General features: G+C 48.1%; 1 protein-coding gene across 1 annotated transcript in view; it reads left to right on the top strand.

The window, feature by feature from the left end:
* The window catches only part of Pag1 (phosphoprotein membrane anchor with glycosphingolipid microdomains 1), a 155,936-nt gene extending 141,373 nt beyond the window's left edge, over window positions 1–14,563 (top strand). Inside the window, exons 7-9 of the mRNA XM_057790416.1 lie at window positions 1,369–1,955; window positions 5,605–5,664; window positions 7,368–14,563. Coding sequence (XP_057646399.1) covers window positions 1,369–1,955; window positions 5,605–5,664; window positions 7,368–7,730 — 1,010 coding nt within the window. The 3' untranslated portion in view covers window positions 7,731–14,563. The remainder of the gene's footprint in view (window positions 1–1,368; window positions 1,956–5,604; window positions 5,665–7,367) is intronic.
* The last annotated feature ends 200 nt before the right edge of the window (window positions 14,564–14,763 follow it).

Below are 14,763 nucleotides of genomic sequence, written 5' to 3'. Positions count from 1 at the left end.
ATTCTGTATTCACCTTTCTGTCTGACACACGGTATACACTGACTGACAGGCGTAGTCACAACAATTGCTGCCCCGCGTGGCAAGGCTTCTTCCTTCCCCTTTTATGAAGGAAGCTCAGGGGTCATCAGCATGGCACCCGAGTCTATAGGTGCCAGTGCCCCTCTGTTCTGGGACCAGATAACTGGAGCCCAGCAGGAGCTGTCCTGCAGGATCAGAAGGAGCTGGAACTCTGGGACTGCTAAATCCAGAGCGTTAGGGATACAGCATTATCCTGCATGTTTCTTTTTCTGTTCTTCTTCCTAGCAGTTTATTTTACATTTCCATACGTGGATATAATGTATTGTGATCACATCCACCCTCATTACCCTCACCCCCCACCCACACTCCTACTGACCCCTTCCTCTTTCCACATGCCCCCCTTTCCTGTTTCGGTTTTCTTGGTTTGTTGGTGTTGCTGGAGTTTTGTTTTGTTTCGTGGTTTAGGTGAAGGCCTCAGGAGCCCTCCCAGCTGGTACACTGTCTCTGATCTTTCTACAGTGAGGTCCACTTGAGAAAGAACTTGTTTTGATGTGAGAATTCTCAGAGAAGGGGTCCATTCTGCTCACCTCTGTGTCTGTACCGGCGTGAACAGTCCCTGGCATCTGGCCAACACTCAAAATCCATGCGATAAGGCCCGACTGCCAGGCATCATGGTTACCATTTTAGAGGCAGTCCAGGGACATGCTGGCTGGGCCTCTGTGAGGCAAGGATGTGGGGCCGAGGCACACTGTCTGGCCTTTGGTGATACAGACCTAAGGTGCATTGCTGCTGCTCCGCCTCTGTCCTAACAGCCAGATGAAAGCGACCTGTGACATGGGACAGGCCAAGAAGAGAGCCTACTCTCTCAGAGGCAAGGACCAGTTAGATGGGGGCAACACGCATGCCCCATTTTTGGTAATTTGTCAACCGCTTGTTCTCTGGCCTGGGGGTGGAGGTAGGGCCTGGTGTGAGCTACAGGCAGGCGCTCTAGCACTAAGCCAGTTACCCAGTCTGCGCTTGAATTCAGTCTTCCTGCCTCAGCCGCTTTAAGCACTTGGCCCTGCCTGGAATGTTTCTCTGATCCTGTGCACTGTCAAAACCTCTGCCTCCGTGGATCTCAGCAGAAGTAACAGTAAGTAATGAAAGGAACCGTGAGTTAAAGTGTAGCTAGCCCGCATCGTTTATTAAATCATGTACCAGGAATACAATGGCTGGCTTCCCTTTAAATGGAATGGGATGCGGCTGAGCATCGGGTTAGTTAACACGGACTTGATGGTCTAGCATCATGGTGCTCTGTACTGGTTATTAAGGGGTGCTCTTCCTCTGCTGCTAACACCCCACCCCCTTCAGTTCTTTCAGAAGACAGCACCTTGACCTGCATGCAGCATTATGAGGAAGTTCAGACCTCGGCCTCCGATCTTCTGGACTCGCAGGACAGCACAGGAAAGCCCAAGAGCCATCAGAGCCGGGAGCTGCCAAGGATTCCCCCAGAGAACGCCGTGGACGCCATGCTCACAGCCAGGGTGGTGGAGGGGGACTCAGGGCCCGGCATGGAGGGGCCCTACGAGGTGCTCAAGGATAGCTCCTCCCAGGAGAACATGGTGGAGGACTGCCTGTATGAAACTGTGAAGGAGATCAAGGAGGTGGCAGACAAAGGGCAGGCTGGCAAGTCCAAGTCCACGTCCGCCTTGAAGGAGCTTCAGGGTGCCCCCGCAGAGGGAAAACCCGACTTTGCTGAGTATGCCTCTGTGGACAGAAACAAGAAGTGCCGCCAGAGCGTCAACGCAGAGAGCATTCTGGGAGCGTCCAGTGACCCGGAAGAGGAAGCCCCCCCACCTGTCCCGGTTAAACTTCTGGATGAGAATGCAAACCTTCCAGAGAAGGCAGAGGCAGAGGCAGAAGAGCAAGCTCCGGAGGGGACCAGTGGACACAACAAGGTGGGCTTTTGTCCTGACGGAAAGGTTGCCGGGTCCTGGGACGTATGTATGATACTAGCAGGTTCATGAAACGATGAGACGTGACCCGGGCTAGTGTAAGCTGTGGTTGGCCTTTTCACCCTCGAAGTCTTAAGATGCTGAAGATTTATGCCTACAAAATCTTTCTCTCTTATATCTCATTTGGGTAGTTTCCAGCATTTATATTATATGTTATTAGACCAATATTAGTGTCTTTATTTTGAAGACTAAGAACTAAAGATTCTTTGCCCCACAGCGCCTGCCTTCTCTGTGTGGCTTCCTTGGGCAGCATAACTTGAGCCCTTCGGAACCCCACAGCCGGAGGCACTCTGGCCTGTGCAGACAGTCCAGATGTTCAGTGTCTCTGCTTGCAGCTTGCCATGTACATTTTCCTCTAAACCAGCTAACAGGTCTTATTTTTCAGTAGTTTCTATGCATATTTTTAAGTAATTTCTAAAAAGTTTAGTCAGCAGAGGTCTAAGACTCATCAGCAGTTCGCAGCCTTTGGCACACTTGTCTCAACAGCCTCTGAGCCACAGGGAGCCTCACATTGGATGTCGAAAATGCCCCCAGCGTTTAAGTAGGCCCACCACGCTTCAGTCAGCTAATAAGGTTTCCTGTTATCTACAGAGAAAAATGCCAGGTTATCTTCCGGTTGTAAGTTCACATCCAGCCTCTGCAGGGAGAGCAGGGAGGGCAGGGAAGGATCAGGAGCTGAGCTGCTGATGCTCACCCTTCCTGTGGCTGTTGTATGAAGTCATCCTTCACACCCTTCTGAGTTTGTCTCAACTTTTCATGCTATCTGTGAAATCGGCAGCCACAAGCACCTCCAAAGTATTTGCAAACATGTTCGTAAGCTGCAGTAAAATCCAAGTTTCTGCCGTTCCTCTAACCAAAGACAAGGAAAGCGACGTAAGTGTGCGCTGCCTGGACTAGCGAAGCTCTTCTTAGTGAGCATTTGGAAGAGAGAAGGGTTGCTTTCTATTGTTAATGAATAGTCCTCCAGATTTCACGTTAGAGACTGGAGACCCACATCTCAGGATCAGGTCATCCCTCACCTCACAAGAGGGATCCTCTTTCATGCAGACAATCCCAATTTTAATCGAATTAGGAATGTCAAATGTTTGATACTTTAAAAAAAGATTTTATTGAGCGTCCACTACATGCCATATGGCCTTCTAGATGTTCTACACCAGTGAATAAAGTATAAATGAATGCAAATCCCAGGCCATGTGGAACTTGAGTTTTAGTGGGGAAGAGATAGACATAACAGAGTTTAAAGGGGAAAGTCACATAAGGAAGATTGGGCATGAGTTGTGTGGGGGTAGAGTTGTTCCTCCTACCTCTATGTCAAGGGATTCTTGAGCACGGTCTAGGGGGCCTGAGAAAGCTGGGCAGGTGCTCTTCGGGGCACTGTGCACTTTGATCTCAGGAAGCCCCCAAGCTAGCTCAGTGGCTGGTATGGGAGGGAGGGCTGGGGTAGTGAGCGGATATGGGTAAAGATGAGAAGACTTTGCAGACAGGTTATGTCCTGGGCCCGTGGTCTGGGTGAAACCAGCAGAAAGCAACAGTATAATCTATGCTTTGAAAGCTTCCTCTGCTCTAATAACTAGAGGGGCTCTGTGCAGGACAGAGGCAGCAGAAGTGATAAGAGGAGCGAGCTAGACCAAGAGCTGAGGGCTGGCACAGCGTGTGGGCACAAGGAACCAACGCAAATCAAGATAGAGTATCCCAGGAGGGCAGGAGCTGGGGCGAGCCGCAGTCCTCTGCTCTAGTAATGTTCCACTAGAGATTAGGACTGGCCCCAGTGCTGACACACCTCGGGGCAGCTGGGGCTGGAGTCATATGGTTCAGAACTAGCTGCCAAACTGTTTAAGCACATGGCAATGGAGTCATGTCTACTAGGAACAGAAGAGTCCTAAGAACAGGGATCTGGGGTCGGGCGGACAGCAGGAGAAACCAGAATAGGAACAAAAACCAGGAAAGAGGGTGGGAGTTGCTGGAGACCTCAGCACACACAGGACAAGCCGTCATTCTGCTGTGGTCATCATTTAGGACCAAGACGAATAGTGTGAAGGTCGACACTCGGCTGAAGTGGTTGGCAGAGGAAAGTTATCTGAGGCTTCTCTGGACAATAGTGAGGGCGATGGAGCTGAAATTCAGTTGTTTGTTTGGTGTCTAACATGTTTATGTGTTGGTGGAGATGACCCCACCGAGGGAGAAGGGCTGGTGATGGAGAGAGTGGGAGAGAGGCAGAATAGCACTCACATGCAGTGCGAGACATAATCCAAAGTGTAGCAGGGATGGCTGAGAGCGGCGCATGCCATGCAAGTTCACGTGTGGTAACTGGGAGGGGACAAGACACCAGGGCTGTTATAGGGCAGGGGAGAGTCCAGAGAAATGTATTTGCCCCTTTCAGTTTTCTCAGAGAATCCAGAAGCGAAGCCATCTATAGGTGACTGAGGTAGTGCTATGGTGGGCGGGTGAGGAGGATGAGAAGCTACCAAGTCGATGGGCTGCAAGGAGGACGGGATGCAGGATGTCTTAGTGAAGTACCTAAGACCCAGAGCCACTCTGAGGGCCTGCCTACTGGCTCAGAACAGGGGAGGAACCTAAGCTTCCCCAGTTAGGACTGACTAAGAGTATTACTTGCTAAAGCTGAAAGGAGAGGTCCCAGGAGGGGAAACAGAAAAGACATTTGCATCACAACTGTGTTGTTGAATCCTTGGAATCTGATACTAAAAAGAAGAGTTTGGATGATAAATGCTGGCCTGAAAGGATTTCTAGGAACTGGGGTGGTGGAGGACAGAAAGGGCCCCGGTAACTAAAGGCCTGGCTCAGTGAAAAGTCGCTGGGGGATGATAGAGCAGGCTGTCAATGTCAGGGAGAGAAGGTGGGATGGGTATGTTTTTGTTAGAATCAAGAATTAAGAAGTGTTAAAAATAGTTAATAAACCAGAGCCCAACTTATAGAATTGAGAAACAAAGCAGGGGAGGGGTGAGATCTGTGGATCACTGAGGAACAAGGCAGGGGTGAGATCTGTGGATCACTGAGGAACAAGGCAGGGGTGAGATCTGTGGATCACTGAGGAACAAGGCAGGGGGGGTGAGATCTGTGGATCACTGAGGAACAAGGCAGGGGTGAGATCTGTGAATCACTGAGGAACAAGGCAGGGGTGAGATCTGTATATCACTGAGGAACAAGGCAGGGGTGAGATCTGTGGATCACTGAGGAACAAGGCCAGGAGAGATTGTGAGATCTATGGGCGTTCTCCCTGGTAACACTGGCAGGCTCTCAGATGTGGCATACTGGCGTGTTGTACAGAAGGGTGATATACTATCACCCTCCACAAAGCCTGTCATCTCTCCCTTGGTGATGATGAGGAACTAAAACCGTGGGTTTGGAAACCACTGACTGATTTCCACTACACACTGAAGTATTAGACCTCTGGATAGCAGTGGTGTGACTGGGTAGTCACGGGTGTGCCAGCAGCTGATCCAAGAGACACATGACGGCCTGCAGACTGTAGAAATCCCTGAAAGCCCTGGTCTAGATATGGTTGTACATGCACAGAAGATAGGTTCAGCTATCGGCTTCAAACTGCTTTACTTTAATTTGTATTTTTTGACAGAGATTTAGTTCCTTGTCATACAAGTCTCGGGAAGAAGACCCGAATCTTACAGAAGAGGAGGTAAACTTCAATTGTTTTCAAATAACCAAAAACATGTGCTTAAAAAATAGAGACATCAAGGGGCTCGAGGGCTGGTTCAGCAGTTCAGAGCATGCACTGCTCTTGCAGAGGAGTTCAGTTCCACAGCCCAGGCTGGGCAGCTGGCAACACCCTGTCTCACCAACTCCAGGGAACCCAGTGTCTCGCAGTGCAGAAGGAAGGGTTGGACAGACATGAAGAGGAGGGAGAACTAGGGTCAGAAAGAAAGGAGGGCGTTTTAATCAACAGCCAGGGTGGGCCACCCTAGAAGGAAATTGGCAGTGGGCTGGAAAATTCCCAAAGTCAGGATGGCTGGGAGTAGGGAATTTCATCCTGCCTAGAATATTGGAAAATGTCTCTGGGTGGAATGTTGGATGCTGGTCGCTTCAGGAAAAATGAAATCAGGCTAAGACTAACATCGCTTGAGGCCACCAGTAAAAACAAATGGTGGATTTCCAAGAACGAGGGTAAAAACTGAGACTTATGTGGTGCCTCCCAAATGCAGAAGCCATGACCATGACACACATGGTGCTAGGTTCAGACGGAGCACCAGACCCCTCCCTACTCCCGCTGTACGTGGCTGGAGAGGAATGCCCAGTGTGGACGGAGCACCAGACCCCTCCCTACTCCCGCTGTACATGGCTGGAGAGGAATGCCCAGTGTGGACGGAGCACCAGACTCCATCCCTACTCCCGCTGTACGTGGCTGGAGAGGAATGCCCAGTGTGGTTGGAGCACCAGACTCCATCCCTACTCCCGCTGTACATGGCTGGAGAGGAATGCCCAGTGTGGACGGAGCACCAGACCCCTCCCTACTCCCGCTGTACGTGGCTGGAGAGGAGTGCCCAGTGTGGACGGAGCACCAGACCCTCCTACTCCCGCTGTACGTGGCTGGAGAGGAATGCCCAGTGTGGACGGAGCACCAGACTCCATCCCTACTCCCGCTGTACATGGCTGGAGAGGAATGCCCAGTGTGGTTGGAGCACCAGACTCCATCCCTACTCCCGCTGTACATGGCTGGAGAGGAATGCCCAGTGTGGACGGAGCACCAGACCCCTCCCTACTCCCGCTGTACGTGGCTGGAGAGGAATGCCCAGTGTGGGGGCTTTGTCACTGGCCGGGAGCTCTTGAGTGCCGTGTGGGGAGATGAAGAGCGAGTTCAAGGTGTGCCTTCTTCAGATAACACTGCCTAGGCCCCATGTGCTCCTTCCCAAGGAAGGAAAATGTTAACCGTCTCCCTGGCTGCACAAGACAAAACCTAGGAGGCATCTTTGAATCCTGTCGCCTCCCCATCCTCCCAGGTACAGCCAGTGGCTGAGATCCTTCAGGGGCCTCCCAGCCTTCAGTCTCACCTCCACCTCTAGAGTGCCCCTCATGGCCCCTCCCCTTCCATCCCCTTCCACTGAAGCCCTTGTGAGTCTGCGGCTTCCCCCTCTACCAGTTTTCCAGTAACCACGGTCTCTCCATCTGGTCTTGTGAGAAACCCACAAAACTGGGTTTATAGAGTTAGTCAAATACAACTAATCTACAGAAAGGAAGATAGTGTGATTATTCTCTAGTTCCATACCTCAGAACTAATAAGGATGACAAAGGTGACTCACGGGGTGGGGCAGTGTTTACGAGCACCTAGTGGGAGGAGGGAGGCGGCTCCAGCCAGCTGTTCATTTCTCCTTGTTCCCTACCTAGATCTCGGCCATGTATTCCTCAGTGAATAAACTCGGACAGTCAGCACACAAACCCGGACCATCTCCGAAAGGGTCAGAGTTGACCTGCCAGTCCATGCAGGTACCCCCTCAGAGGTCATCCTCTTCCTGTAATGACCTCTATGCCACTGTGAAAGACTTCGAGAAATCTCCCAACAGCCTCTGCACACCTCCCCCAGCAAGGAGGCCCAGTGAGGAACCCGAGCCTGACTATGAAGCCATACACAATCTAAACAGAGAGGAAGAAAAGGTCCCTCTGGAGACCAATGGCCACCTCGTCCCCAAGGAGAATGACTACGAGAGCATTGGGGACTTGCAGCAATGCAGAGATATCACCAGGCTTTAGCAACCCAGAAAGAAGTCTCAAAGAGCCTGTGATGGGGCTCATGCAGGACCACTCGGCTGTGGAATGATAAGACATCAATGTCATGTTGCTTTAGTTAACCCAAGTCAAGCACAGGGTCACAGCTGTTCCCCAGTTTCTGAAGCAGTAAGGTATGGACCCACCTGTCAGGGCAGGACCCCTTGCTCACGAGGACCCCCAGGTAGATGTGACCTCCACATCCCACAGAGGAAGGCAGGCTGTGAGGGGAAGCTCCACCGGCCAGTGCTGGAATTCCATCTGCCTGGGATACCTGCTGCCTTGTGGAGCCAGGTTTCCTTCCTCACTCTCCTCCTCTGCTACCAGAGCTAAATCATCCCGCCTTCCACCACTTGTGACCTGGCCACATCTGTGCTTCATCCCAAGGAGGGTTTCCCACAGGCTTGGCACCATCTTCCGCTGGATGCTAGGATGGTGAGAACAGGCTGCTGGTCCCACCGGCTTCCCAGATCTGCCTGTTTGTCCCTGGGCATCTGGACGGTACAGGCTATAGGTTGGGGGTGGGGTGTCCCTGGAGGCTCTAGGGTCTTTTCTCCTAATTGTGACAGCGCACCTGCAATCTTTCCACTGTATTTGAGGTAGTTTAGATGCTTTTCCTATTTTTCCTGTTCAAACCTTCCCCCACGGTGTTCGGAAAGCTTGTCAGAGTTTCGGAACTCCCAGTGACAACCATGGTACTTCTGACGTTGTTTAAGCCCAGCGCTCTTCCTTCCAAACAGAGCCTTAACGTTTATGTTGGGACCCAGACCACATGTGGGGACAGCAGCCATGGTGTCTATCCCCAAAGGGCTGCGGACATGAATTTGTATTCCCAGTGATCTCTGCTCCCCACATGTGTGACTTTCCTGTCATTGATGGTAATCTAAGAGTAAAGTGTAAACATTTATTTTATTATATAAATTTATAAGATGTTTTATGTTCATGCCTAATTTCTAGAAAGTGCCAGAAAACGCAACCTCTTCTAAACTATTTTGATTTTATGTACGATGATTTATACTCTCAATTTGAAAAGGCACCGTACAGCACATAAGCTAGATAATTATGAGCAGTTTCTATTCTTTTCTCTAACAAATAACATAACATTGAAGACTTGTAAGAACTCAGCTTTCCAAATGGTATTGGGAGCTCCAGATTCAGAACACCCAGACCACTGGTGACACACCAGCAGTAATGACCATGTCAAAGTGACAGACACCACTGAGACAGTCAGTGCTAAAAAGAGAGCAAACTCTGGCTTCAAAAGTTTGAACTTGCTGAAGGGCTCAGACTCATTAACATCTGATATCTCTAAGAACCTCAGTGGAGGTGTCCACCGTGCGGCACTTGCCAGTGCAAATTGCCTGTTAGACTTTTTTTTCCTTCATTTAACAAAAATCAGTGGTTGAAGTAGCTCAGATTACCAGTTCAGCCTGCTTTCAATTCAATCATCTCTCTAGATCTTCCAAGGCCAACATTGGGAACCGTGTTCACTTTTCAGTCTTAGAAGAGCCTAGCCAAAGTGCAGGCAGGAAGCCTTCCGGCACTGATACAGACAGAGGCCATTCCCCGCTCCTGCTGTGACTTCTGACCCTAACCACGTAATAACCACGCTGTTCTCCCTCCTGTGAGACTCCCAGAGTGTGACTGGGAGGGTGAAGTGCCCAGCTGTGGCCTGTGTTCCCATCCCTGTATTCATGAACTGTCTTTATCGCTGCTGTGTATCAGGCTTGTGGGGCTGTAAACTCTTGTGGGTGGTGTCAGTCAGCCCAGTCCACCCATGAAGATGCCACACAGATAAACAGAACCACTGCCGATCAGACGGTAACAAGCAGGGCACCTCGCTGCCCCAGGAGCAGCAGAGGGCAAGGATCTTCCACAAACACAGACTTCCACCGCTGTGTATCAATGAGTTTGACCCAAGCATCTCCCGGGTCCCAAGGGTCCCTCTAGTACCTGGTGCTACCCCTGACACACAGCCCTCCCAGCCTGTGCTGGCCACACTGCCAATCCTTCACAGGCACCTTCCAGCTCACAAGTTTGATTGTGCTTTATAAAAAGTCTTACTTAGCAGGTAAGCTGGTGTGGGCGCTGAAGTATTTAACTTTCTTTAAAGACAAACTGATTATAAACAATCATGTCATCTTGATATCTCATCATCAGAATGTCCCCCAAGTTTTCAGATATCATATGCAACATCGTTGTAAAATGTGCACTGAAATCGTGCTGCTGGCTTGAGCAGCGGAGACTGAGTTGTGGCGGAGAGCGCCCTGAGTGTACTTTTCAAGGGACTGGGCAGAGGAACGGGCGAGGAGGAGCTTTGCTCGGCCGAGCTCGGTACATAATTGCTATGTGTTTATTGCTGTGCCATCGTTGTTCGACTCGATTACCCAGGGTTTCTCCGCTTCATTTTGTGGTGTTGTAACTTTTTACTCCTTTACTTGACTCAAAATCTGTGTTCCTGTCTGAGCTGGACAGAGCCTGTGGTTGTTTCAAAGTCTTAGCCTAAATGTTACAGAGTTTAAGCTGGTGAAGGTAATAATCAAAGTAGACCACACGGTACACAGAAGCCCTCACCGCTGGCCTCCGCAGTGTGCATCCGAGCATAGCCAGCCTATGTGAGTCATCCCCAAAGAAAAATAAATCATAAGGTTTTCCCTTTAAATCAGAATTATAATTCTGTCTAGATCAGAAGCAGCTATTTCTTTTTCTTTAAATACTTTTAAAAGTCTGAAAGCATTTTCTGCTGCTTCACGTACTTTCCAAGTGTAAACTTTGAGAAAAGCAGGCTTTCTTATAGGAAATATTCCAGAAATTCTAAAAGGAAGTCATTTCTATAAATATGTTTTTAATTTGTGCATATTTTTAATTTGTCCTTTTCTAAATCATGTCAATAAGTCTAAAACTTCTAAATAATACAATAATCTTTGTGAGAAAAAAGTTTGTGTGTTTTCTACAGTAAATTCAATGGAATTGGATTCTTCCACAGTAAATTCTAACTGAATACTTAATAACAATAGGCCATGAACACAGAACTAAAGTCTCCCCCAGCATGCCAAGGTGCTTTTGATTAGAACACTCCCTGCCTTCACCAGCGATAAACTATATGTATACGTGTGTGTGTGTGTGTGTGTGTGTGTGTGTACACCTATGTATGTATGACGTGTTGCTGGCTCTGGCACAGCCCTGGTACTAAATAGGCTGTGTTCTATTATATGTCTGGAAAGTTTATCCTACTGGTGTGATAAACTTGTGTCATAACAACAGAATTAAAAGAAACCATTCTCCATCAGTTTCACTTGGTAATTATGGAATACCTTTCTGAGATGCTTTTATTTGGTTTTCCCAATGAATACATTCAGATTTTAAATTGTGTTCATAATTCTCCCAGTGCAAAACAATGCTGTCTGAAGATGCCTTTGTTATGCTTTGACTCAATGCATATTCAGTCTGAGAAAAGGAATGTAAACAGGTGTGCTACTCAGTGTGTGTCAAGGAAGAGAGGAAGCCAGAAGCAGCCGCAGAGAAGGCCTGAGCCTGGCTGGCAGGCAGGCAGCCTCCTAGGTAGCCCAGGCCAGTTATCATGTGGGGGATCTTAGTTTATTCCGTGTGAAAAGCCGAGCATTTGCTGCAGGAGCAGCAGGTGATGGTGGAGTATGGATGTCCGAAGCCTGTCTTGTGATTCCAGACAGAAGCAGGATTTCGTAGATGGGCAAATGACAGTAATCCCTGTGATCCGGGCTACATTCTTCTGAAAGTGTTGGTCTCTGGTACACCCACAGCTTAGGCTGGCTGCTGGAGTCACAGTCTGTGTTGAGGGTTATTGCCTGGAAACCCTGACAGTATAATGTGCTGTGCCAAGGGGACATGGGAAGTGTGACGCTGGTGTCAGCGAGTAGCTGCTGGGAAAACATGGTTACATGTAGACAGAGTCAAACGTGGATTTCTTTACAGCGGCACCCGCGTCTTCTGCCTTGCTGGGGCCTGTCTGTTCCTCCGGGCATTACTCCTGACAGGGCATCAAAGAAGCTGAAAACACTCTCACGCAAGAACTTCACTTAGAGAAGCTGGCACAGAACCCAGCAAAATTAGCATTTTTATCTGGAATTAGGTAACAGAATATTAAATACCATGGTCCAGAAGAGAAAGAACATCTGTATGGTTTTTATCCTATTTTTGCTCATTTTCAAGCCTTTTTTATTTTTTATATTTTATCTCTAAATATTTATATTTTATTGTTCTTCAAGTTCTTTTATTTAACTGAGAAATATTTGTTTAGATTCTTTGTATCAGGTGAACTGGAAGTACAAGTCTGTTTAAAGGTGATCCTGCAGATCATTCCCTTTAAATTCATTTATCCTCGGCAGACTTTCCCCGTGGGCTGTCACTTGTATTCTGTAGGCTTTGTTTTAAGATCTAGGAGCTGGGCATGGTAGCTCTGCCTGTAATCCTATAACATGGGAGAGTGGGCAGAAAGATGCGAGTTCAAGGCCAACCTGGGCTACGTGGAAAGACCCTGTTTCTACATTATTCTGGTTCTCTCAGTCAGTTTATATGTGCTGTAAAGTTGGTGACCGCCCCTCCTCAGACTCTGCGCTGAGCTGGCGCAGGAGAATGCTACCGTGTTGTCACCGGCAGCCCAGTGTTTTTCAGGGGAGTCTGATACATACACTGTCATAAGCAAGTCTGTTTTTCTCGTTTAAGCACTTTCCCTCGTGAGGGCACTTGAACGTAGCATGTCTCTTGGGTTCCCAACAGTTCAAAGATTCTTCTTACGCAAGAATAGTACGAAGTAACTCAAGACTCAGATCCATCAGCAGCTGTCTGTGGATCTCTGTAACTGTCCGATCATCCAGTCCACAGAGGAGTGAAGAGGTTTTCAAAAGTGAAAATGCTCAAACCTTGGTTTTATATGTGCAGAACCATCCACACTGCCTCAGAATTTTACAGCGTCCCTAACTCTGGCGTCTCAAGGAGGCAGAAGCACCAGGGTGTAAGGGTCGTTCTTCCCGCCTCCCTTTGCTTGCTCCTGCCCGGATGGCCATCTGTCCATTTGTCCATCTGTCTCAGGGCCTCTTCCCCACCCACGGCCTCTTCCCAGCTACCCGTCTATGCTGTATCTCAGGATGTCCTGTCTCTCCGACCAAGGATCTCCAGCCAACGTGGAACCACTGACTGTGGCTCTGGAGTGACCACCTCTAATTCCCTGCTTCTCAGGCCTCCCAGGAAAGGTCACGTCGTGACCTGGAAGTACACATAGACAGCTTTGCACATTCCTGACACAGCTCCATGTTTTCTGCGTAAAACGCGCTGGTGAACCTGACTGTGACATTCCCCATCACTTGGGCCTTTTCCTAAAGTCGGTCTAGAATATCAGTTCCCTGCTACTTGACCGAGGGCTGCCACTCCCCAGAGGCCTGTGCAACCATTCCCAGTGTTTATCTGGTGGAGATGCTATATGGAAAAAGCCTGGAGCTCCAATCATTCTGAGTATTTTTAGTATTTTTTTTTAAAGTATCAAATACACCTTTGACTCTGAAGAGGGACAGAAAATACAACCTGAACTAAGTGTTGTGTAGTGTCCTGATTCTGTTTGTCTCTAAAAAACATACTGCCCGGCTCCCATCAGCCACTTGGAATCTCTTAAAGCAGTGGTCTCAACCTCCCTGATGCTGTGACCCATTAATGCAGTTCCTCATGCTGTGGTGACCCCCCCCCCATAAAGTTATTTTGTTGCTCCTTCATCACAGCAGCCTTGCTAGTGTTGTGACTTGTAATGTAAACGTCTGATATGCCGCCCACAGGAGTCAGCACCCAGAGGTTGAGAACCACTGTCCCAAGTGTAAACAGTAAGTGTGTATAAATGAGGACAGTTAACTCACAATGTAAACGTGTTCTTTAGATATTTTCTTTGTGACTCAAGAGTAAGCCAAGTTTGTGGGTAATGTAGTATGGTCATTAAATCTAATCTGTAAGCCAGGAGAAGCAGCCTTTCGAGTGTATGTTTTCTAAAGACTGTGACTGTTCCAGCTAGGAAGATCAGCTCCTGGAATAAGAACATAACTCCTATAGCCTTTCTAGTAGAAAATGGCGTCTGTCTGCCATTGTACCAGGGTGTTTGTTCCTGCCTATAGTGTTTCAATAGTTTGTATGTGGGGAGAGCACATTTTACAATTTCTTGGAAAAGTGAATTTATGTGCTGAATTAAATCCTCCAGTTTAGTCTAAAGAGAATTACTGGTTTTGGAGACAAGAGCACAGGGCTGTGGTCCCTGTCCCATCATCGACTTTACTATGTGACCTCAAGCAATGACTGAACTTCTCTGTGCCTCAGTTTCTCCATATTACAAGATGGGGATAATGATAATCAACCACTGCCTACCTCATAGGGATGTTGAGGACAAGTAGGGTGACAGATAAGTGTGGGTGCTTGGCCCTCCTTGAAGGTGCTACATAAACTGCGGCAGCATTGTTTCTAATGATCCAGTTCATTGTATTTAGGGTTAGATAATAGCAATACTTCTTGTCGTGTTTCAATTTGAGGCACATTTCTTCTCTTCTATAGCCAGATCCCGAGTTTCCATTTATTGATGGTACCTAAGGAACTGACACGGGTGTTTGTTTTCTGTCTGATGGTAATATGTCAATTCTGAATAGTCATAAAGGTTGGACTTTAACTTGTGATGTTTTCTAGTTTACATGTAATGAACCTTATTCAAGTTGTGTATTAAAAGTATAATTACTTGTAAATAACAGGTACGTTGTAATTAAAGGCACTTATCAACTTGTCTTTGTTCTTTTTAAATTGTAATAAAGGTCAGTTTTATATAAAAAGCTTGCTAAAATTTATTTGCTATTTGGAAAGGTCAAAAATGACTGATTTATATGCTCTTAATACACACCAAATGAAAGGAGCTGCCACCATAGCCAGAAGACTGTGCTTGATGACCACACCCAAGAGTGCTGTGGTTAGAGGCAGGTTTCTGCAGAAAAAGCATCGGTGTTGGAGGCTAGCTCTGGCT

Source organism: Chionomys nivalis, chromosome 16, assembly GCF_950005125.1.
Source record: "Chionomys nivalis chromosome 16, mChiNiv1.1, whole genome shotgun sequence".
NCBI classification, from domain to species: domain Eukaryota; kingdom Metazoa; phylum Chordata; class Mammalia; order Rodentia; family Cricetidae; genus Chionomys; species Chionomys nivalis.
Note: the sequence above shows the minus strand (reverse complement) of the source record. Positions and strands in the feature narration are given on the sequence as shown.